The sequence below is a fragment of the Lutra lutra genome, chromosome 5 (genome assembly GCF_902655055.1).
Source record: "Lutra lutra chromosome 5, mLutLut1.2, whole genome shotgun sequence".
Classification (NCBI taxonomy): domain Eukaryota; kingdom Metazoa; phylum Chordata; class Mammalia; order Carnivora; family Mustelidae; genus Lutra; species Lutra lutra.
Window position 1 is genome coordinate 163,041,907 of NC_062282.1, and position 23,712 is coordinate 163,065,618.

Sequence of the window (23,712 nt, forward strand, 5' to 3'; positions counted from 1 at the left end):
CCGTGGCCGCCCCGCGTCCCTCCCACCCCGGCCGCCCCGGCTCGGGACCAGCGCTCCGCCCCTGCCCCGTCCCTACTCCCCCTACTCCCCACTCCTCCCGCCCCCAACGCGCCCCGCCTCCAGGCGCGGGGCGCGCCCCGACACCCGAAGGGCCGGGAGGCTGCGCGGCCCGGCGGCGCGCTCGGCTCGGGTTTCGGCCCGCCCCCGGCGCCGGCGTGACCCCTCCTTGGGCGCGGGCGGGCCGGGCCCAGCTGGCCGGCGCCCCGCCCCCGGCCCGGGGCTCCGGGCGCTATAAGAGGGCGGCGGCCGCGGGGCACCCTGCGCGGGGCCGGGAGCGCGATGGTCAGCCGCCGAGGCGCGGCAAGATGCTGGATGGGCCCCTGCTGGCGCGCTGGCTGGCCGCGGCCTTCGCGCTGACGCTGCTGCTCGCCGCGCTGCGCCCCTCGGCCGCCTACTTCGGGTAGGTGCCTCGGCGGCCCGGCGGGCGGGCGGGCGGGCGGGCGGCGCGGAGATGGGACGCGGGGCGGGCGGCCCAGGTGCGCGGGCCGCGGGGTGCCGGGCGCTGTTGGCGGCATGCGCGTCGCTCCGTCCACGGGTCAGTGTCCTCGCGGCGCTGCGTGGGGAGAGGGACCGGCGTCCCCGACGGGCTGGCACGGGGCCGTGGTCCTCCGTGACCCCGGAGTCGTCGTCGTCGCGACGCGCCCGTGAGCGGAGCTCCCTGGAGCTCGGGGACCAAGTCTGGTCCGGGAGCTCTGTTAGGCCGCCGAGTTCTAGGGGAACGGCTGGAGCCTCCCCCCGTCCCTACCCACCCTTGCAGCTTACCCCTCCTTTCTCTCCTCGAGAAGTTAATTTAACAACAACAAAAAAATACGTACAAAATCCAGATGTTCCTTGCACTGAGCCCCAAAGGGGGGGGGGAACCCAAGCTGGAGGAATTTATTTTTCTTGAGCTTTGCTTCTTATGCCCGCTCTGGCTCCGGCCCGCGGGAGCGCTTCTGTGAGACCAGGCCTAGAGCGCAGGGCCCGGCGGGGGCTGTGAACGCGGTCCCCCGCGGTCTCAGGGGTAGCTGCCCCGCGTGCTCTCCGCTCTCTGTAGTAGCAGTTTGCGTGGTTTCGGCGCGTCGCTCCCCGCCGTTCTTTTCTGGCCTTCCTCGTCCCTGTCTCCTAGATCTGGGATGTCCAGCCCAGAGCCCTTGGGAGACCCTCTCTGGCTGTGTCACGCAGATGGGCACCCCGAAGTCTGGGCTGGCTCCGCGCAAACAGTCCTCTAGGCCCCTCAGCCTCCGCTCCCGCCGCCCAGGCGCCGCCCCGGGGAGCCAAGGCCCAGCCCCGAGCCCTGGCCCCTGCCCTGGGCTCCCCGGGGCCGCTCCTGGCCGCGGCCCTCTGCCCGTCACCTGTTCCCTCACCCCTGGCCCCGGCGCCGTCGCGCAGCGGCTGGCCGGCAGAGGGCCCCGTTGGTCCAGAAATATGCCACCGCCAGGGCGGGGAGAGGCCACTGGGCGAGGAGCCCTGCAGGTGTATCCTGTTCTCAAAGAAAATAAAATATTTTCATGGGAAACTTTCCCTTTGTGTTTTTCTTTCCCCCCTTTCTCCTTCTGTTCCTTTCTCCTGGGTCGTCTTCCAGGGTCAGCTCCGTGTCTCCTTTCCCTGGAGACCCCACCCGGCTGCCCTCTCCTGGCTCCGGCTGTGGGCCCAGCCCTGCCTGGGGCCTGGGCTGTGCTGAGGCTGGCACGCCCCTGTACGCCATCTGTGCAGGCTTCGCCTCGCCCTCGCGGGCAGAGGGAGGGTCAGAGGATGGCCGTCTGGCCGCAGGTCCACGGTGAGTCACGGCAGCCTGTCAGCCAGCTGTGCCTTCCTGCTCTGCCGGCCCAGCCTCGGGTCTGCTCACCAGGCCTCAGACACACCCTGGCTTGTCTGCTCTGTGGGTCTGCCTGCTGCCAGCCCACAGAGGGGAGGTAGAGGTCGTGGGTCCTGGCTCCTTGGCTGCTAACACCCCACCCCCACCCTCACCTCGGGCAGCAGAGGGGCTTTGCCCCTCTGGGGAAGTCGTCGAGGTCTGTCCTGCAACTAGTGGGCGTGCAGGGGAATGCAGGGAGGGCTTGGTGCTCCTGGGACCTCTTTGGCCAGCTCTCTGGCCCAGCACTTTGGCCCCAAAGGCTGTCCTGTGCAGAGCACAGGAGGCAGACCTGCTGCCCCAGGGACCAGTCCACTGCCGGCACCAGGCAGGGGAGCTGGGATCCGTGTGATGGACAGAGATCCTGGAGCAGGGGCTGGCCTGGTGCCAGCTGGCCGGGTGAAGGGCAGGAACCCGGTGCTGGAGGGGTCCTTACCCAGCAAACGCCTTGGGAGGGGATCCCCAAGGTGGAACCAGACCCAGAAATAGAGGAGGGGACAAGATGTGCTCGGAACCGGTCTGTGTGTGGAGGTCCAGCCCTTCTGGTCTGGGGCCCTTCCTCCTGGCCTAGCAAAGTGGCAGGAGCTGGAGGGCTGGGGGAAGGAGATGGCCAAGGTGGGCAGGGCAGGGCTGGGACTGGGGGCTTCCCTCCCAACCTGGAGTGCAGAAGGAGCAGGAGGAAGGAGCTGGGACCTGGGATTCAGGCCCTCCTTCTCCCTTCCCCCTCTCCGAAAGCTCTGCCTGGCACGGAGGCTCCCCAGCAGGCCGAGCAGCTCCTGTTACAACCCAGAAACCGAGAGAGGCTGGCCTGGGCTTGTGGGGGGCGGTGTCACGTGGGCGGTGGGAGCCCTCCCTGCCCCCTCACAGAGGCTGCAACTCAAGCCGCCCTGCTCCTGTTGCCCTCTCAGCCTCTGGCCACTAGGCAAGACCCTCTAGGCCGCTGCCTGGCCATGGGGAAGGGGCTCTTCCCTCTTCCTCCAGGGCCTGGCCCTGCTTCTTGGCGGTGTGATTAGCAGGTGGCGTTTCCATCTGGTTCTCCAGGGGCCTAGACAGCTTGGCCTGATGCCCTCCTGGAAGGAGGGGTTGCCTGGCTCCCTGCAGCAAGGGGCTGGCCCGAGGTCTGGCGAGTTTGGGAAACAGACTCAGGCCCCCACCTCCCCATGCCCTGTGGACCTGGGTGGGCTGAAAGCTTGGCCTGCACCCGCCCTGCCTCTGGTATTAGAGGGGAGCAAAAGCAGCCAAGGGAGGGAGGGGTGTCTGTGGAGGCTGAATGTCTGCTCAGGAAGGGGGTCCCTGAACCCAGGGAGAGGTGCCCTGCAACTCGCCCAAGCATGGAGCCAGAGGCTGGGTCCCGCAGAGTGGGTCCCACAGGTCCCTTTGCTTAGAGATCCCACTTGTGCCAAGCCAGCCCCAGCAGAGGCACCCAAGCCGCTACACTTGCCTCCAGGGGCTGCCTGCAGGGGGTGGGGATGGGGGGGCAGAGGCCTCAGTCTTCCAACATCAGTCACCGCCCGAGAACTAGGAAAGGCTATCATGAGCCCTGAGACCCTTTCTTGGGATTGGTCCCAGCACCCCACCTTCTATGGGAAACTTTGCGGGCTGGATTGGGGAAGAGGTCTGTCTGGAGGAGGCTGCAGCAGGCGTGGCCACGGAGGGACCCCCCAGCCAGGCCAGATATCAGTGCGGGGTTGGGGGGGCACTCGGAGTCAGTCTGAAAGGCAGCTCTGGTGCTCCAGGCCCCCGTTCTGTCTGTGATTGAAACAGAACTCCTATCCCATCAGTGCACCCTGTTAGGGAATGCAGTTGTGGTTTCTGGTCCCTCTGCAAGGGGTGTGGCCAGCACCACTATCTCATTCCAGAGTGTTCCATCACCCCAGAAACCTCACATCCTGCCCCCACCCTGCCCCCGGCAACCGCTAAGCCACTTTCTGTCTCTGTGGGTTTGCCTGTTCTGGACATGGTGCATAAGCGGAGTCCTACAGCCTGTGGCATTCGTGGCTGGCTCATGTCAGCCAGCACCCGTCCATGTCATAGCGTGCGCCCGTGTGCCTTTCCCTTTGTGCCTGGGTGTCCGACTGTGTGGGCGCAGAACCATCTCTTTCTTCCGGGCCTCTGTTGACGGATGCCTGGCTGAGTCCCACGGTCAGGTCCTTGTCATGCTGCCATGAGCATTGGTGGACATGCTTTCCTGTGTGGTGATCCTGAGAGGTGGAATTCCGGGTCTGGTGGTGACTGTCTCTGTTTCCAAGAACCCAGGACACAGTTTGGCTGCCGTCATGCATGCCCACCAGCCCTGCAGCAGCGGTCCAGTTTCTCTACAAAGCCGTCAGCTCTCGTTGTCTCTGGCTTTGGGTTTGTTTTTGCTTTTTATTCTAGCTGTTCTGTGGGCATAGGGTGGCATCTCACCGTGCCCTTCCATGATGGGTTTGCCCTTCCCTGCTGACTGGCGACATGTTCATCTGTAGCTCTTCTCTGCAGAAATCTCTGCTCCATTTCTGGGCCCAGCTTTTGGCTGGGTTGTGGGTCTTTGTGCTGATTTGTAAGAGCTCTTTATTTATGTGGATCTATTCTCGGACAGCGGACAGGCTGAGCCACAAGCTGGAAGTGTGTCTCCCAGGGCTGCGTGCACAGGCGACTAGTGTGAGCCTTCCCAGTGCATCATCCTCCGACTTGGGCCTCAGCATGACTGTGTGGAGCAGGAGGCCATCTGCTTGCTGGGGCCCGGTCTGGAGGCCTGGTCAGGGGCTCTAGGGCACTTGCACAGGAGGCATCCCTGGCCCTGCCCTCAGGCACTGCTGTCTAATGGGGGTGGCTGTGCATGTGGGGTCAGTTCCGGGGTGTGGGGAGCCCGCTGTATAAGCCTGGGGCCTGGCTGCACGTCCTTTGTGGCCCGGAGTGGAGGGGAGCCTGCTGGTCCCTGGAGGAGAAGGGGGGAGGGGCTCCAGGGCTGGAGGAGGCAGCCTGGGCATGGTGGCCTGTGGGGGGCTGGGGGCTCAGGCTCCCAGTGAGGGAGGTAAGACTCTTGCAGTGGGGCTGGGGAGGCACCAGCAGAAGGGAAGGTGTCCCCAGGGACCCCCTGGTGGGTGGTGGAACAGTGAGCTGAGGGAGCCTTAGCAGTCTGGGCAGATGCTGTCCTCAGCACACACGTGCTGCTGGGAGCAGCCCTGTGAGGCCTCAGGTCCAGTGTTTGCTGGGGACACTGTGGAGAGCTCCTGGGGCTCTGGAGGAGTGTGGGCCTGCAGCAGGAGCTGAGGGGGAGTGCAGGTCCAGGCGAGGGCCTTCTCCTTCTCCGCAGTGTTCAGGGCAGCTGGGTGGCCAGCAGGGAGAGTGGCCCTGTGGGGAGCCCTCAGAGTGGTGCAAGGGGGAATGTGAGGTAGGGAGGGAGAGCATGGAGAGGCCTGGACCTGAGCCCTGACAGACGTGGGGAGGCGGGTGGAGGGAGCAGGTAGGCAAGGATGGAGACGTGCCCCCTCTCTCTGCTTGGTAGAGACTGTCCCTCCTCCCTGTCCTCCTGGCTGGTGCCCCACCCCCCACCAGCACAGAAGCAAGTAGGAGCAGGTGCTCGGCCGCAGCCTAGACCAGGCCCCTGGGCTGGAGGCCTCCTGAGGCTTCATGGAGAGCCTGAGGTGAGGAGGAAGCCACGGCCACCTGGCCCCCCTCAGCTGTGGGAGCAGATGTCCTACCACAGCCGGCAGCTGTCTGGACGGGGGGACAGCTGGCCTAATCTCGCCCCAGTCCTTGCCACTGTGGCTGGGACCCAACTCCAGAGCTCAGAGCACCGGCAGGACCCTGTCTGGGCTCCCAGGGTGGCCCTGGCCCAGGGCGCCACTTGCTGACTGCCCCAGGGCGCCCCCCCCCCCCCCCCGCCCATGTAGAGGACAAAAGGAGAAGTGTGTGGGTAGCTTTTCTCCTGGAAAAGAATGCACGCACGCGATTCCTCCCGTGGGACTGAGATGAGCCGATAAGGGGCCTGGCTTGGTTTTCCTGGCCGCAGAAACATGACACCTGTCAGCAGGGCCAGCATCAGGCCCACTTAATCCTGGAGGGCATGGGCTCCCTTTGTGCATTGTCCCAGTGGGCAGTGCGGGTGCCCTTGTAGGGCCCTGCCTGGCTCAGCAGGATGGCTGGGTTTCTGGGAGGCCTGGTTGTCTGGTACGTGGGTGAGGCTGGACCCATGGCTGTCAGCATGCCTCTGGTGGGCTGTCAGCCTCCCCCCTGGTCCAGGGTTGGTCCCAGCTGACCCCTCCTCCAGAAAGCCAGCCGTGGCCTACCTGCCGTCTACCTCTAGTGAGCCCAGAGCTCTCCTCCAAGCTGCCCTGGGCTGGTGTGTCTAAGGCCCATGGGGGATCCTGTTGTTCCTCTGCTCCCTCACTCTGGACTCGGGAGCCCTGTGTGGGGTCTGCTGGCTCCTTTGCCAAGCTGGCTAGCCCCCTTCTCACCCCAGGCCCTTACTTGCCCAGCTGCACCCGCCCCACCCTGCCGTCTGGCCTGTCAGACGGGGGTTTTGAGGGCGTGTGTTGAGGGGTAGAGGACCCCTCTGGAGCTCCCAGGGCAGGGATATGGGTGGAGGGCTTGGGGGCACATCTGGTATGGGTGCAGGAGGTGGGGGCCTGTGGCCCCAGCTGGGTGTGAACAGCAGTGTCTTCCTGCAGGGGCCTCCCAGGGTGGGCTGGGTGGGGGGGCAGGTGGGCTCGGCAGGGGTCCCCCAGGAAAGAACATTGTAAGCTAGGCAGGGGGCGGGTGGGCTGGGCAGGGGCCCCCCAGGAAGGAGCACCGTGGGCTGGGTGGGAGGCAGGTGGGCTGGGCAGGGGCCTGCCCGGGACGGCAGCGCCGACCTGGGTGGCGTGCTGGCCGCCCAGCTCCGTGACCCATGGGCCTGGCCCACCGTCCTCCCCTGCCCCTCCCAGCGAGGTTCCTGGCTGGCCTGGTGCCCCTGGCCGCAGGAGGAAACCCGGCTGCCCAGCTGGCAGGCCCGGCTCCTCGGGACCAGCAGCCGGACGAGGGAATGGAAAACGGCAAGCCTCAAGCTGCGTTTGTTTTTCTTAGCGATACCTGAGGTAGACGCAGCCAGGGAAGTGGTCTGGCCCAGGACGAGAGGCCGCCGGGGGCTCCCAGATCAGAGCACGTCAGAGCCAGCTTCCTCCTGGACAGAGGGAGTCGCTGCAGCTGCCCCAGGCCACCCCGGGGCGGGACGTCCGTCTGGGCTGTCCCAGTGTCTGTCCTGGGATCCCTGTCCAAGCTGGGTGTGTGAGAGGTGGTCATGGGGTGACACTCCTGGCGGCTTCTCCAGCTCCCGCCTGCCCCACATCCTGCCTGTCCCTCCCCATGACAACTCGCAGGGACCTGTGCTGTCGGTGAGACATTGGGGCCATGCAGTCCACTGCTCCTGTTCCTCTGTGAGGCCACAGCTCCCCGTCTTCTCCCCTCACTGTCCGTGAATCTGGGGTCCCATTCAGCTCCCCTGGGTGCCCATGGCATCCCACCCCCTGCTTCAGAAAGAGGCCTATTGGCCAGCAGCCTCCAGGGCCTGGGATCCCAGGGTGTTTGCTGGCCCTGGGGTCCCAGGGTGTTTGCTGGGTCTGGGGTCCGGGGGTTTGCTGGGCCTGGGGTTGGACTCGCAGACATCAGGCCTTGTGCGTTGGATTTTGTTGGGTGTGGCTGAGTCCTGTGTCTGCCGGCTGACCCCCGAGCTGGCCCAGCCTGAGCCAGGAGCTCCCCAGAAACACTCAATCTGGAGGTTTGCTACAGCTGCATGGACACAGCCCGTCCATGAGGGAGCAGGGAGGGGGTACCCTGGAATGTCGGGGCCCGGGCTCTCCCAGCTGACGGAGGTGACAGCTGTCACAGACACAGGGTTGCTTGGCCTGTCGTTGCCACTGGGTCGCCCTCTCACCTTGCTCGCCATGGCCCGTGGTCCCTGCATCCTCCTCGGCGTGTCTGGGCCCCCGCTGACTGTGGAGCCCACAGGGAGGGCCCAGCCTCTGGTGGTGTCTGCAGCTCCGCATCCTGCATGCTTGGTGAGGAGATCGGCCAGCACTCAGGAGGATGGAGGGTTAATCTCACAACCAGTTTCTCTGCACTGGAATTTGTTTTGAATTAGATTCACACAGAAATTAAATGCCGTCTGGTGGGGCTGAGGTTTCCTTGGCAGGGTGCTGTGGCTTCTGGAACTCTGGCCTCTACTCCCTCCACCCAGCCCAGGGAGCTGGCTTTGTGGGCAGGATGGCCCTTGGGGTAGCCGGGTCTGTTGGCAGGAGGAAGGGCTCTTGGAATCTGTCCCTGCTGCAGAGTGGGAAGGAGCAAGAGCTCTGGGGCCTAGGCCGTCTGGGCCTGAGGACAAGGACATCTCCATCCCCAGGCCGCCACGCATGGCGGTCTCTGGCCTGGCTCACGGAGGGACACGGGCTCCTCGACGTGGCTGTGCCTCTCCTGCCTGGGTTCTTTTCACTCCCGGGGAGACCGGGGTGGGGTCTCCTCAGAGGTGCTGTGGGCTGGTCACAGAACCTAGTCTGGGGCGGCTGTGCCCAGGATCCTTACCTTAATGACACCCACAAACAGGGTGCATTCCATACTCCCAGAGGGTATGAATTTGGGGGCCTTCACTTCTGCCTCTTGCATTCAGTGACCAGCCCGATTCAGGGGTCGTGGGTGGGTGGGCATGCATGGAGATGCCCCTGTGGGCCTCAGGAATGGCCGCACACCTGTGAGCTGAGTGTCACAGGCCAAATGCAGGTTCTTGCTGTGCTGTTCTTTCTGGAGTTGAGATAAGCCTGTAATTTCTGCAAGGAGTAAGAGACCGCAAAACTGACCCAGCAGGTTTGGAAAAACCGAGTGGAACTGCGGGCAATGAGTGAGTTGTTGGTCCATTTGAAAGCAGATTAGAAATAGCTGAAGAGCACAAGTGAGGTTGGAAGATGGGGCAGCAGAGGGTTACCCCAAGCGTGGCCCGTGGGGTGCCTCCACGCCTCCACGGAGGCTAGGGGCCAGACTTGGGGACGCATGGACAGGGCTCCCATCTGAAGACAATGGCCGAGCTGAGCATTTTCTGCAATTCTCAGAATTGATCAGCGGCACCTACAGGATTCGGGAGGCCCCGAGGAGCCCCGAGCAGAAAACGCAGAAATCATACCAGAACATCCAGAACCAGACTGGTGAGACCCTGAAACGAAGCACTGTAAGAGCAGAGGCTGGGCAAACACACACAGATGATCTCTCAGGACGGGGCTGCCTGGCCACGGGCTACAGCATGGCTGGCTGGGGACCTGCTAGGGGATGCCTCCCAGACGCGTTCCTGTGAGGCAGCCATGGAGGATGTGGAAACATGCCACTTCAGACTGTGGGGCAGAGGTGGGATAGCAAGAAACAATCCAACATGAGGCAGGACGGGAGGGACAGAAACAGAGCGGGCAGGCCCAGCAGACAGTGGAGGGCACACCCCCGCTGTGTGGCTGAGTGCATCTGGGTTGCAGTGGGGTTGTAGGTCTAATCACTGGGTCCAGGAGAGACAGACAAGACATCAGCATAGAGAACGCAGGAGGATGGAGACACAACACACCAACTCAGTGGACTGTAAGGCAGAGAGCAAAGCTAGAGAAAGGATGCAGAAAGATGCGCCATGATCCAGGCCCTGCATGGCCACCTGGTCGGTGACCTGGGCTCTGCACGTGACCTGACTGTGACCGGGGTCTCCACAGTGAACTGACCATGACCCAGGCTCTGCACCGTGACCTGACTGTGACCCAAACTCTGCACGATGACCTGGTCTGTGACCTGGGCTCTACACGGTGACCTGACCATGACCCGGGCTCTGCACGGCAACCTGACTGTGACCTGGGGTCTGCACGGTGACCTGACCATGACCCGGGCTCTGCATGGTGTCCTGAGCCATGACCTGGGCTCTGCACAGTGACCTGAGCTGTGACCTGGGCTCTGCACGGTGACCTGACTGTGACCTGGGGTCTGCATGGTGATCTGACTGTGACCTGACCATGACCCAGGCTCTGCACGACCACCTGGTCTGTGACTTGGGCTCTACACGGTGACCTGACCATGACCCAGGCTCTGCACGGCAATCTGACCGTGACCTGGGGTCTGCACGGTGACCTGACCATGACCCGGGCTCTGCACGGTGACCTGAGCCATGACCTGGGCTCTGCACGATGACCTCTGACTGTGACGGACACAATGCACAGTGACCCCTGAGCCGTGCCCCAGGGTCTGCACGGTGACCTGAGCCATGACCTGGGGACTGCATGGCAACCTGACCATGACCTGGGGTCTGCACGGTGACCTGAGCCATGACCAGGACTCTGCATGGTGACCTGAGCTGTGACCCGGGGCCTGCATGGTGACCCCTGACTGTGACCAACATGCTGCATGGTGACGCCTGAGTCATGCCCCAGGGTCTGCATGGTAACCTGAGCCATGACCTGGGCTCTGCATGGTGACCTGAGTTGTGACTCGGGCTCTGCGTGGTGACCCCTGCGCTGTGCCCCAGGGTCTGCACGATGACCTGAGCTTGGCACGGTGGCCCGTGCTGTGACCTAGGCTCTGCACAGTGACCTGAGCTGTGACCCGGGCTCTGCATGGTGACCCCTGGGCTGTGACCTGAGCTCTGCATGGTGACCTGAGGTCTGCACGGCAACCTGAGCTGTGACCCACGCTCTGCATGGTAACCCCTGGGCTGTGACCTGGGCTCTGACCCCGACCAGCACAGTGACCTGAGCTGTAACCTGGGCTCTGCATTGTGACCCCTGGGCTGTGACCTGGACTCTGCAAGGTGACCCCTGCACTGTGACCTGGGCTCTGCATGGTAACCCCTGGGCTCTGACCCCGGGTCTGCATGGTGACCTGAGCTGTGACCCGGACTCTGCACGGTGACCCCTGGGCTGTGACCCAGGCTCCACACAGTGATCTGATTTTGAGGCAGGTGCCGTAGGAGTATATTTGAGGAATTTGAGGAAATGCATATTTGAGAAGTGCAGAGGAGCCTGGAAGCCCTCAGCAACTGTAGGTCACAGATTGAGGCAAAGAGCAGGGAGCTAAACCCAGAGAAAGCAGAAGGAAGGACGGAGAAGTGAGGAAACAACCCCCTTGTGTTAGAGACGAAGGGGTCCCCTCATGGGCAGACCTGACGAGCTGGATGGGGCGATCGCCCATGGGAGCTGCAGACGTGCCTGCACAGAGGTGTGTGGATGACTTCAGGGCAGGCCTGGAGCATGGCTGAGCGTCACACAGTGTGCCCACGCACTGGGGTAGCATCTGATGTGCAAGGGAGTGAGGCACCCACATTCAGCAGACGGGTGCTCTCCGAAAACAGGGTGTTCTCGGTTTGAGGGCGCTGTCACAGAAGACCACACTCCATCTCGTTCCCTGGGTGCGGAATGTGCAGGGCAGGCAGACCTCAGAGACAAAGTGGATTAGTGCTGGCCAGGGGCTGGGACCAGGAGCTAAAGGGGTGCATGTCATTTTGAGACCATGAAATGCCCTAAAATCGGCCATGGCCATGTTTGCACATATCTGAGAATATACGGCAAACCCCTGAACTGTAGACCTTAAATGGGTGATTTTACGCCATGGGAATTATATCTCAATAAAGCTGCTTGGAAAAGAGAAGGAAAAAGAAAAGAAAGAAGAGTAATCAGATCAGAAGGGAGATCTTTTCCAGAAAAGGTCAGGCTTCATGCCGAGTTCTACCGAGAAGTTAAGAAGATGTGATTCTAATCTGACCAGTCTTCTAGGCGGTTTAACAAACGAATTCTCTCTGAGGCACTGACCCCCGGCAGGATGAGCACGGAAGAGAAAATTACAAACACAGATGCGAAAGGCCGAGACACGACATTCTGGGGTTATGGCTAGCTGCACAGAGGAAGGCCAAGCCCCTCCCGGCTGAGGCACACGGGTATCTGGCCTCGGGAAGGCAAGGGAATGGAATTCCTTGTTTTAGCAGATTAAAGTGGAAAAATCCCGTGCCAGTAGAGGCAGGGACCCCATCTAATGACCTTCGACATCGGCTTGTATGTTTTGGAAAGCTCATAGCGAACAGAAAGCAGAGGCGGCTCCTTTAACCTGCTGTGGGGTGGCCCAGAAGATAGCCAGCCAACCTCAGTCTTGTTGGTGAGTGGACCAGAGCTTCCCTTTTTTTTTTTTTTAAGATTTTATTTATTTATTTGACAGACAGAGATCACAAGTAGGCAGAGAGGCAGGCAGAGAGAGAGAGGGAAGCAGGCTCCCTGCTGAGCAGAGAGCCCGATGCGGGACTTGATCCCAGGACCCTGAGATCATGACCCGAACCGAAGGCAGCGGCTTAACCCACTGAGCCACCCAGGTGCCCCAGAGCTTCCCTTTTAAGACCAGGAGTCAGACAGGGATGCCCGCTGCCACACTAATCTGAACCCACATGATGCCACGTGATCCCTCAGGCAGGATGGGAGTGGGTCTGTCCTATGACAATAGGGCACATTCCCCGGCTCTGGCCTCTGGTGTTTCGCCCACCTGCAGGGTGTCCGTGTCTCCCTCTGGCTGGGTCTGGGAGGCAGAGACGTGAGTTTGGGCAGTGGGGGTGAGGGAGGGGGCAGGGTCCCTGCTCCCAGGACTGGCGCCCATGTTTCTGTCCCACATGGCTCCCACCTGCCCAGAAGCTCACTGGATGGCGCTGCAGGGCCAGGGACGGGGCACTGTTGGACCACTGCATTGTGGCTCACAAGGCCCTCACTGTGGCAGGAAGGCAAGTAGGACGGCCTGGGAAAGAAGAGGACGAAAGCAGCTCTGTGTCTCAGAAGACCACACAGCAGGTCACAGCACATCTGAAGACCATCGGAGGTGATCACGGCATGGGCGCAGCGCATGCGCGAAGGCCAGTCACCATCCGACTGGTCTCACTTCTGTGGGTGACACATCATCTCTCCTGGAATCTGGCACTGACTAGCATGGGGCGGACCACAGGTGCGGAATCGGCCCGAAGAGCCGGGAGAGTGGTAGGAGGGACTGCCATAGACTCACTGTAGCTCTGCAGAAAACCCGTGGTGGGTATGAGCCTTGACCTCTAGGGAGCGTGAGCCTTGGGCGGGCTCTGGGACCCCCGGCCAGCATGGGCCTTGGTGGGCGCCAGGACCTCTGAGCCAGTGCAGAGCCAGCTTGTGCCCTCAGGACAGGCCCCGGTCACACAGCAGGTTGTGAACCACCGGCCCAGGGCAAAGCCCAGAGTAGCTGCTGTGAGGCCGTGGTGACATTGCAGGGCAGTGTGGAGCCAGGACCCCCTGGGTGCTGCCCCACCTGGAATGTGGATGCTGGCTCCCATGGACAGAGTGCAGGTGTACTGTCGTTGAGGAGAAGGCAGCTGTATCACTTCAGCAGATGCAGGTTTCCAAGTGCAGTGGAAGAAGGGGCACGTGCAGAAGGAAGTTGTGCAGGACGGAACTTGCGTTTATGGGGACACGCTGCGAGGGGAACCCCAGGCTGTCTGGATAGGTTTGTGCCTGCGCGGTCACTGCAGGAATCCGAGCACTGTCCTCGGAGCTCGCAGGAAGGTTCGCAGGTACTGGAGGGAGGGCTGCGTTACCAGCCCTGCTGCCCGGCTCCCCCTCCATCACTCTGTCTTTGGTTTTTCTTTACTTCTGATATAGCCAAATTTATTAATCTTTTCTCTTTTTTATCATTCTGTCCCGCTCGCCCCTGGAGTACATCATTAGTCCTTGATGCAGCATTCAGCCATTCATGAGTGACGTGTAACACCGGGTCTTTTAAAAATACCTGTCCCAAGCCGCTGGGCTGCCTCTTAGACCTGCTTGGGATGCCATCCTGGGAATGGCCCCACACTGGCCGAGGGCAGCTGGATGGGGCGGGGACGGGAGGGTCCTGCTGCCCGTCCACTGAGGGGCTGTTGTCTGTGGGTGGCCTACCCAGGCTGTGCTCCTCTGCATGCTACCTGTGTGCCTGTCTTCCTGCCCGTCCTGGGCCAGATGGCCAGGGGCGGGGAAGCATCTGTTTTGGATGGGGTCAGGTGTGCTGGTGTGGGGTGGGCAGCTGGGCAGGGGCGTTCTCCGGGCTGGAAGGTGCAGCCTCCAGACGTGGGCCCGCGGTCAGACAATGGCCGCCACAGTCTGACATGTGGGGCCGAGGGGTTGTATGCGAAGCGCTGCTGTTTGGAACAGGCCACATGGTCCTACGTACCCGTGACAAGCTCACAGGCCTTGGGAACAGGAGGGTGCCTCTTCTGCCTCAGGCTTCCTGGGTCCAGGGCTGACCCGTGCCCACAAGCCCCCGGGGCAGCCGGCTGGGACTTTCTGGCCCCTGCAAGGACTCCACGGAACAGAGGGCCCATCTGTTTCGCCAGGCCCTAAGCTCCCGCCTCCGGGGATCTCATGTAATGGCCAGCGGCGGGCACTGTGGAAGCGACATGGGTTTCTGTGGGTTACAGAGATCTGTCTGTAGCCTGTAATTCCAGAAAGAGCATTGGTAGGTGAGCTTTGGAAACGTTTAGTCCAGAATTTTGGCCGTGGGGGAATATCTCTTCTCGTGCGCACAACAGTCCCAATCTGTACTCCTATGAGGAGGGAAAAATCCCACTGGCTTGACGTTGTGTTTCTGAGGTGGGGGGAGGCTTGCAATCCCTTCTGGGAAGCCACTGTGTGTACCCCATGGGCAGGTGCACCACCCCTTGGAAATGCACACTCACACACAGGAAGGAAGTTGGCTCCGGGTCTGGGATCCCAGTTGCAGCATTTCCCTGAATCCCCTGCTCTTGGAGAAGGTCAGGTGTACTGCCGGAGCCTCCCTCACAGAGCATACCCTGCTCTGAGCGCTCTGTGAACCTCTTTCCTTCCCCTACACTCCTGTAGGCTCCCGTCTGCGTTTGGGTTTTGGTCCTGGGCGCCACCCCATTCCCCGTACCCTGTGTACCGTCTGCCTGCTTACCACCACCACCTCCATGTGGTTCTGTCCTCTGTCACTGTAGCCCGGGGGTACCCTTGGTGGAGCACACCGCAGGAGTGAGGGGGGCCTGGGGCAGAGGCCGGCCTCAGTGTGGATGCCGGCTGTCCCTGGGCATGTGGTGTGGACGTGGGCTATCCCCGGGCTTGTGGTGTGGACGTGGGCTGTCCCCAGGCGTGTGGTATGGACTCAGGCTGTCCCTGGGCTTGCGGTGTGGATGCGGGCTGTCCCTGGGCATGGGGTATGGACACGGGCCATGAGGTTGGGTGCGGTTGGGGCACAGGGTCACCCCCTCCACTTGTCCACACCCACCCTGCCTTAACCAGCACAGCCCCAGGTGCCCCCGGGGGGGCCTTGCAGGACTGTCTTGCTGCCAGCCTAGGGCTGGCTAACCTCGGAGAGTTAGTCTGGGGGACGGGCAGCTTGTAGGCTAGGGCTCTCCCGATGCACAGCGGCAGTGGTCTGAGCACAGCTGTTGACATTCCTGTCTGAGGACGAGTCTCACCCATGTGAGCTGCCTTTGTGTGGGGAGAGTGGCTCTTCCAGCCTCTGTTGCGGGTCCTCAGGCCTCTGCCTGCCCCTGGCCCAGCTCAGCAGCTGTCCCTGTCTTTGAGGCTGTCTGAGCTCCAGCGGGCCTGAAGGCCTACCATGCTGCCTGATGTGGACCCCTCCTGCATCCCTGTGCCCTTGGGCATGAAGCCCAAACCCTGGGATGGGAACTGGGGGTGCAGGTCACTGCCTCCTCCCTTACCAGCTGCTTTCCAGCCCAGTGTCCTAGCTCTGAGCTCACAGACACGTTCTTCCCGAAGGCCTTGCTGCCCACATGAGGCCTGCCCATGCCTTGGGGACTTTTGGAGCTTTTCCTTCAGCCCACACCCATGCTGGTCATGGTGCAGCAGCTGGACCTCCAAGCCATGTGTTCTGCAGGGTCTGCAGGAACCCGTCTTGGGTTCTTCTCACCAACACTCTAGTCTCCAGGGCCAGCTGGAACTCCGCTCCCCTGCAGCTTTCTGCTCAACCCCTCAGAGCTCACTGGTGCCACAATGTGGTGCTCACATTGGCTCAGAGCACCCCTGGGGAGCAGGGCCAAAGCCTGGGGTGGGTCTTCTCAGGGTGCACACTGCATCTGAGTGTGAAGAGGGTGGGAGACATTGGCCTTTCCCTCTGTGTCCATCACTGCCTTCAGGCCTGCCTTTGTGGCTTCCACCTTCACGGTGTGTGTGTCTCTCCCACCTGCCTCCCTGCTCCTGACTCCAAACCCTAGGCCTAGCCCAGAATGGAGGGGCTTTGGAAGCCAGGAGCCCAGCCTGCAGGGTTGCTGCTGTGGTGTGCCACAGGCCCTGGTCTGCTGCAGGCTGGGGTTGGAGGGAGCTGTAGAAAGCCTTTGGGAGCCTGCCCAGTGGCAACCATGCCCCTGAGGGGCTTTAGAGGTGCAGCAGGAGGAGGGATGGAGCACCGTGTGGGGTTAAGTGTCAGGGAATGCCTGGCACCCCTGGCTGCTCCAGGTTGACCGGCTGGGATGGGGGGGCTTGTTTCCTGTGATGCTCATGTTGGGGGAGGGTCTAGCTGGGCACCCATCCCTCCTGAGGGTTAAGGGTCTGGCCGGGGCTGGGCAGGGGTGTGCCTGGAGCCCAGATGTGGTGTCACCTGTGGGGGACCACTGAGATCTGTGGGTCAGAGCACCAATGGGAGGTCAGGATCAGTCCATCCCTGGATGAAGCACAAGGCTTGGAGGAGCCTGAGAGCATGTGACTGGCTCACAGGAGAGAGGCGGGGCTGCAGGAGAACCAGGAGATGGCCTGGGTTCCACTGGGAGGTGCTCAGTGGCCCAGGAGTTCCGGGAGGCCCCACTGGGACCTGCAGGGGCCTCTGAACAGGCTGCCAGAGACCCTCTCCAAGAGGCTTCAGGGCTGTGATGGGTCTGGGCCATTGCATCTGGGGTCGGCAGAGGGTGGGGGTCCTGGAGCGTGCACAGTCCAACTGGGTAAGCAGGCAGAAGAGCAGGTGGGTGTGTTGGATGTGGTTCCCTTGTGGCCTGGGCTGCTGCACCCCTCCTGGCCCTTGGAGCACATCCTGTGTGTGTGTGTGTGTGTGTGTGTGTGTGTGCGCGTGGCGGCCCTCACCCTAGCTTCTCTGTGCCCAGGCTGACAGGCAGTGAGCCCCTGACCATTCTCCCACTGACCTTGGAGCCTGAGGCCGCCGCCCAGGCACACTACAAGGCGTGTGACCGGCTGAAGCTGGAGCGCAAGCAGAGACGCATGTGCCGCAGAGACCCAGGCGTGGCTGAGACGCTGGTGGAGGCGGTCAGCATGAGCGCGCTGGAGTGCCAGTACCAGTTCCGGTTCGAGCGCTGGAACTGTACATTGGAGGGCCGCTACCGGGCCAGCCTGCTCAAGCGGGGTGAGTGCGCGAAAGGCGCTCCGTAGCAGGATGTCCCCGGGGCCTCTGTGCCTCTGGCTGGCCCCAGGGAACCTGGGGGTGTGGTGAGGACATGGCAGGGCTTGACTGTCCTCCTGCCCCGCTCCCTAACGGCTGCTCCTCCACTTGATTCGCCCTTCCATCCTGACCCATCCCTCCCTCCTCCTGACCCCATGTACCTGCCGCTAGGCCCTCTTCTGCCCTGCTCCTCCGGTCTGGCTCCTCTGTCCTGCTCCGCCCTGCTTCCAGATGTGCGGAGTCCATCTCCTACCCCGCCCCTCCTGCCTGCCCACGCCCCTTTTCCCCACCACACCCCACCTAGCCCCCCCCCCCCCCCCCGCCCCCCGCCTCCCCCTCCCTACCCCCTTTAGCCTCCTTCACCTGCCCAGCCCCTTCCTCCTGGCCCCGCTCTGCCCCGCCCCCTCTAGCCTCCTCCCCCGCCTCCCTGCCCCGCCCCCTTCAGCCTCCTCCACCTGCCCCGCCCCTCCCGCCTGGCCCCACTCCTTCCCCAAACGGCCCCCTCTAGCCTTCTCCACCTGGCCTGCCCCTCCCGCCTGGCCAACCCCTAACCCTACCCTGCCCGGTTCCTACCCCGCCTCTAGCCGAGCCCCTTCTCGGGGACCAGTTGCTGGCAGCAGGAGGCCTTTGGGCAGCTTTGGCAGCTTTGATGACTCTTGCCACTTGGTGGTGACTGACGCCCAGCGGCTGGGCAGGAGGGGCAGAGGTCCAGCTGGTGACCTGAGGATAGAGCCTTCTTTCTCCTGTGTCCTTGGGATTCTGATTGGAGCTTCTCAACAGCCTCATTTAAAAACTGGGGACCTGAGGCCCAGGGCAGGCAGGACGGGGCTCTCCAAGGCCCGCAGCCAGTCTGGTGGGTGGGAGACCCAGAAGGACGAGGTCGCTGGTCCCTGCGTAGAGCCTAGGTCTCCACGTGCTTTGAATCCTCTCTCCACCCCACTCTGGGCCGGGGCACATGGGAGTGCCTCCTCCCTGCAGGTGTGCAAGGCAGTCCAGGCAGGTACGCCCCCAGCCAAGGTGAACGCCAGCGAGGACCCTTTCCATGCACCCTGCTTGTGCTCAGGGTTCAGGGCTCCAGCTGACCTGCTGCGGTTCGGCCACACCTGGGTCAGGTGGGGGTGCTCCCATGACCTCACAGGCCCTAAGGTCCCTGCGTCCCCACCCGCCCCCCAGGCTTCAAGGAGACCGCCTTCCTCTATGCCATCTCCTCGGCGGGCCTGACGCACGCCCTGGCGAAGGCGTGCAGCGCCGGCCGCATGGAGCGCTGCACCTGTGACGAGGCTCCAGACCTGGAGAACCGTGAGGCCTGGCAGTGGGGGGGCTGTGGGGACAACCTCAAGTACAGCAGCAAGTTCGTCAAGGAGTTCCTGGGCCGGCGGTCGAGCAAAGATCTGAGAGCCCGCGTGGACTTCCACAACAACCTCGTGGGTGTGAAGGCAAGCGGGGTGGGGCGCGGAGGGGTGTGGAGGGGGGTTTGGGGCGCGGGACTGCGGCCTCGGGGGCTCTCAAGTGTTCCTGCCCAGGAGGCTTCTGGTCTTACAGGGATGACTAGCTGCAGCTGCGTTCTTAACTGGGATGGGGGTTGGGCTGTAAGGTCGGGTTGGGCCCTTCTGGGGGCTGTGGGCAGCCAGCCGGCAGCCAGCAGGCTGGGTCTGGGGGTGCCTGGCTCCCACGATCCTCTGCCCTCCCTATAGCCCCTCAGCCCCCAGGGGCCCACAGCAGCGGAGGAGGCCTGGGGACAGAATGCCCATCCCCGTAGTCCCGTACAGCCTGGCCTTGAGGCTCCACGTGCTCACCAGGCAGCCCCTGGGATGTGAAGCCCTAGCCTGGGAGGGGTGAGGTAATTAGAGCCAGCCCGGCTCTGAGCCTCTCTTTATTGAGAAACCAGAGGTCTGAGTCCTGCGCTCATTAAAGAATCAATTTCCCCCTTTTTCTTCAGAGCCCTTGTTCCTCCTTCTGCCCTCCGGAGAGGGGTGGGAGCAGATTAAATCCCTAAGGCGAGGCTACTTCTTTCTTTGGAGTTCTCTCCTTTGTAAGCTATTAATGAAAAGTCAGGATATGGAAAGTGCTCCATTAGCTCTGCGGGGCCTGGGTAAGCAGCGTTTTAATTAAATTTGTCCGGGTTTCTCAGCAAAGTGTCATTAAATGTGACTCTTGCATTGCCTGGCCAGAGGGCAGCTACGTTCCTAATCCCCCTCAAGCCCACCAGCCCTCCCTGGGGGTAGCGTGGGAGCTCTGGCCTGTCTCAGGATAGGCCCCACTGGGGAGGGCCTCCCCTCTCTGCTGCCAGAGACCCCAGTGTGGGTGGTCAGGCAGGAGGCCACTCCGGGCAACCGTGCGTGCGTGTGTGTGTGTGTGTGCGCACACGCGTGTGCACATGTGGAGGTAGGGGTGCTGCTCCTCCTCTCTGGGGCCAACCCAGAGGATCTAGTGGCCAGTTCTACCAGGTGGGCAAGCTAACTCATGTGTCCTCCCTTCTGCAGGAAGCAGGCTGCTGACACCAGACTGGGAGGTTCTGGGGCGGTGTTGCTATCAGGGTGACAGGGGTGGCATGCTCAGCCCCTGCAGAGGGCAGCCCTGGATGCAGGGAGGGACTGTCTGCACAGGAGGCCTCCACTCTGGAGGTCATAGCACAGGATGGAGGACTTCTGTCCTGGGCCACCTGTGGCTTGGAGAGAGAGGGACAGACAGACACATGAGCTGGGGAGCCTGGTGGTCCCCCAGGTGGGGTTGGGTCTAGGGGAGCTGGTCATCTGCAGGGGCTGTTCCTGGCTTCACAGTGTGGCCCTCATGCCCAGCTCCCTTCCCGCCCCCCCCCCCCCAGGTAATCAAGGCTGGGGTGGAGACCACATGCAAGTGCCACGGAGTATCGGGCTCCTGCACCGTGCGGACATGCTGGCGGCAGCTGGCGCCTTTCCACGAGGTGGGCAAACGCCTAAAACACAAGTACGAGACGGCACTCAAGGTGGGCAGCACCACCAATGAAGCCACCGGTGAAGCCGGTGCCATCTCTCCACCTCGGGGCCGGGCGGCAGGGACAGGCGGCAGCGACCCGCTGCCCCGCACGCCGGAGCTCGTGCACCTGGATGACTCGCCCAGCTTCTGCCTGGCCAGCCGCTTCTCTCCGGGGACCGCAGGTCGCAGGTGCCACAGGGAGAAGAACTGTGAGAGCATCTGCTGTGGGCGTGGCCACAATACACAGAGTCGGGTGGTGACACGGCCCTGCCAGTGCCAGGTTCGCTGGTGCTGCTACGTGGAGTGTAGGCAGTGCACACAGCGTGAGGAGGTCTACACCTGCAAGGGCTGAGCTCCCGGTCCGGCCGGCCTGGCTGGTGCAGGGTAGAGGCTGTGCGTGCAGCACTGGGGGTCTGCACTTGCAGGGGCTGAGCCCCCGTCAGGCCCAGCCCGGCTGCTGTAGCGTAGAGGCTGTGTGTGCAGCACGGGGGTGTCTACACCTGCAGGGGCTGAGCCCCCGGTCTGGCCGGGCCCAGCTGCTGCAGGGTGGAGGTTGTGCGTGCCGGGTGAGGGGTCTGCAACTGCAGGGGCAGAGCCCATGGGTTGCAGCCCTCAACACACTTGGCACATGGTGGCGGGAGCCCAGACATTGGCTGACTTGGCTGTCTCTGCCCTTTGTCCCCCCTCCAGAGACCCAGAGGTGGGGAGTGGCCCTGGTCTGGCCCCTGCATCCCCTTTGTCCGCCCCCACCCCCTGACCTGAGAGCGTTGTACAATGCTTTCCAAACTCTGTCCATCCCTAAGAGGCCAGTTCCTGCAGAGCGAAGACCCTCCCTGCTCTGGGCTCCCTCGGAGGATCAGCAGGTGCACCTTTGTGACCACACAGGGTCCCTGTGCGGCTGCCTGTGGGCTGTCCTGCTCCAGCACTGGCTTAGAGAGTCAAACCACTAGGAGAGAGACAGCCCAGCCACCCAGGTGTGCGGGGGCGGAGGGGTTCCCTGCGGTCCCTTCTTACATGGAGCGCTTCTCTCGGGAGTGATAGCGGTGACTTTTAAATTATTTTTATTTAACTAATATATAATTATTACTTGTCCATCCCTGCCCTGTCTCAGGCTGTGGCTCCCCCTACTCCTGGCAGAGCCCGGTCTGGAAGGCCCCTTTCCTCCCTCCCCTCGGTGTCCCCTGCTAACCTCTTTGCCTGATCTGCTTTGTTGTTTGAAACCACTAAATCAAGAGGGATGTTGCTGTTGTTGTTTTTCAAGTAGTAAAGCAGGTTGTGTCTGGCCACTGCCTTCAAGGCTTCTGGGAGCCAGGTGTCTGTAGCCAGGCTTGCTGCCCCTGGTGAGACTGTCCTGGGAGTTGGGCGGACCCTGCTCTGGGCGACTTCGGGCATTCAGCCCTGCACTCCAGGCCTTCCTATGTAGGTTTGGAGGCCACGGGTGGCCAAGGATGGTCTGCCCTCCCTGCAGAGGTGGGCATGGCAGAGGGGAAAGGATAGCCCCTGGGAGGGGTCCTTTCATAGCTTGCTTTGTGTTACTGCAGGAGAAGGCAGTGGATGGTGACAATCCGGGGCTAGGATTTGGCAAGCCGCAGGCTGTTCTCCTTGGCCATGCTATTGTCTTTGCAGGAAAGGAAAACAGATGGACTACACTGATCTGGTTTGGTTTGAGTGTGTGTGCATGTGGGCACGAATGTATATATGTGCATGAATGCGCACGTGCATGTGAAGTGTACGTGTGCATGAAGGCACCTGCATGTCTGTGTGTGTGTTGTGTGCACGTGTGTGACACATGTTATGTGTGTGCATGAGTGTGCCTGTGAGCACATGGGTGCATATGTGCTGGTGTGCATGCATGTGTGTGTTGTGTGAGTACATGTGCGTGTATGATGCATATGTGGTTGTGTGTGCATGCACATGGGTGAGCATGTGTGTGTGCAAATGTGTGCATGTGTGTGTGTGGTTATGTGTGCATTTGTGTGGGCGTGTGAACATGTGGGTGGTTCATGTGTGGCTGTGTGTTCACGCATGTGTGAGAGTGTGTTATGTGTGTACATGAAGATGTGCATGTGTGGTACATATGTGGTGTGTGTCCATGTGCGTGGGAGCGAGTGTTGTATGTAAATGTGTGTATGTATGGTTGTATGTGCATGTGTGTGTGAACATGTGCACGTGTGGTGTGTATGGTTATGTCTGCATGCACATGTGTGAACGTGTGTTTGAAGTGTGCATGTGTGGTGTGTATGTGGTTGTGCATGCATGTGTGTGAGCATGTTGTGTATGTGCAAATGTGTGCACTATGGTTGTCTGTGGATGTGCATGGGTGAGTGTGTTGTGCGTGTGAACGTGTGCATGTGTGGTTGTGTGTGCATGTGTGTGTATGAGCATGTTGTGGTGCATGAACGTGTGGATTTCTGGTTGTGTGTGCATGCACGTGGGTGAGTGTTGTGCGTGTGATCGTGTGCACGTTGTGGTTGTGTGTGCATGCGTGTGTGTGAGAGCGTGTTGTATGTGCATGAACACGTGGATTTGTGGTTGTGTGTGAACATGTGCATGTGTGATTGTGCGTACGTGTGTGTGAGTGTGTTGTGTGTGCAAATGGGTGCATTTGCAGTTTTGTGTATATGCATATGGGTAAATGTGTTGTGTGTGAACTTGTGCATGTGTGGTGCGTGTGGCTGTGTGTGCCTGCACGTGGGTGAGTGTGTTGTGTGTGCGTGCAAACGTGTGGGTTTGTGGTTGTGTGTGCATGTGCATGTGTGGGTGTGCATGCGCATGTGTGAGCGTGTTGTATGTGCGCAAACGTGTGGATTTGCGGTTGTGTGTGCCTGTGCGTGGATGAGCAGGTGTCCCTGCGTGTGTGGGCACTGTCAGTGCTCAGCTGGGGCATGGCCTCCACCCAGGGTCCCTCCTCCACCTGAGACTGTCCTTCCCACACTGGTGTGAGCAGCAGCTGAGGCTCCTGGGTTCTCTGGCTCCAGGCCTGTCCCTCAGGGCTCTGTGGCTGTGCTCTGGGAGGGGCCCAGAGCTGGGTGGCAGTGCAAACACAGGAACTACTGAGTGAGGGGGTTCCTTGGGATCCCATGGGCTCCAGGAACCCTGGGGACTGTGTTTTTCGAGGAAAACCTATTTATGTCAATATGGGTCTCTTGGTCCCTCTTTTATAGTGTAAATAGGAAAGTCTATTCTGTGGTTCCAAGAACACCCGTGAATAACTAGGTACTGACAGGGTGGGCGGGGCCAGAGCAGGTGGGTCCAGCCACAGCCCCAGGACAAGACTGCAGCTCAGTTGCTTCTGGGTCTGCGAAGGCATCGCGTCGGAGGAAAGACCTCGTTGTAACCAGATACCACATTTAGCTCCATGTCATAAATATAAAGGAAAGTATTTTTTGAAACAAGGCAGACTAGAAACGTCTGCTGGCTGGTGTGTTTATATATAAATATATATCAGAATATCTTGCTAAGCAAAGAAGCAACTCCTCCTGACAGAGCCTCTCACT

The 23,712-nt window shown here is 61.6% G+C and overlaps 1 protein-coding gene across 4 annotated transcripts; it reads left to right on the forward strand.

The window, feature by feature from the left end:
• Positions 1-237: 237 nt before the first annotated feature.
• On the forward strand, positions 238-22,087 carry WNT9A (Wnt family member 9A). 4 transcript variants are annotated; one of them, XM_047730867.1, is made up of 5 exons: positions 334-460; positions 12,617-12,838; positions 16,968-17,224; positions 18,434-18,696; positions 20,085-22,087. In XM_047730867.1, exons 3-5 carry the CDS (start codon positions 17,083-17,085, stop codon positions 20,565-20,567), a joined length of 888 nt encoding a protein of 295 aa, XP_047586823.1. In that variant the 5' UTR covers positions 334-460; positions 12,617-12,838; positions 16,968-17,082; the 3' UTR covers positions 20,568-22,087. The 4 variants fall into 4 exon arrangements, with proteins under 4 accessions (XP_047586822.1, XP_047586821.1, XP_047586823.1 ...); XM_047730868.1 differs by lacking the exon at positions 334-460 and adding an exon at positions 8,192-9,045; XM_047730866.1 differs by lacking the exon at positions 12,617-12,838 and having other exon boundaries at positions 238-460; positions 18,434-18,684.
• The last annotated feature ends 1,625 nt before the right edge of the window (positions 22,088-23,712 follow it).

Excerpts from the sequence above, each read along its gene's own strand:
- WNT9A (XM_047730865.1), top strand. The coding sequence starts at position 366 with ATGCTGGATGGGCCCCTGCTGGCGCGCTGGCTGGCCGCGGCCTTCGCG. Across the intron at positions 461-16,967 it reads CCCTCGGCCGCCTACTTCGG|GCTGACAGGCAGTGAGCCCC; the intron begins GTAGGTGCCTCG and ends CTCTGTGCCCAG. Across the intron at positions 18,697-20,084 it reads ACAACCTCGTGGGTGTGAAG|GTAATCAAGGCTGGGGTGGA; the intron begins GCAAGCGGGGTG and ends CCCCCCCCCCAG.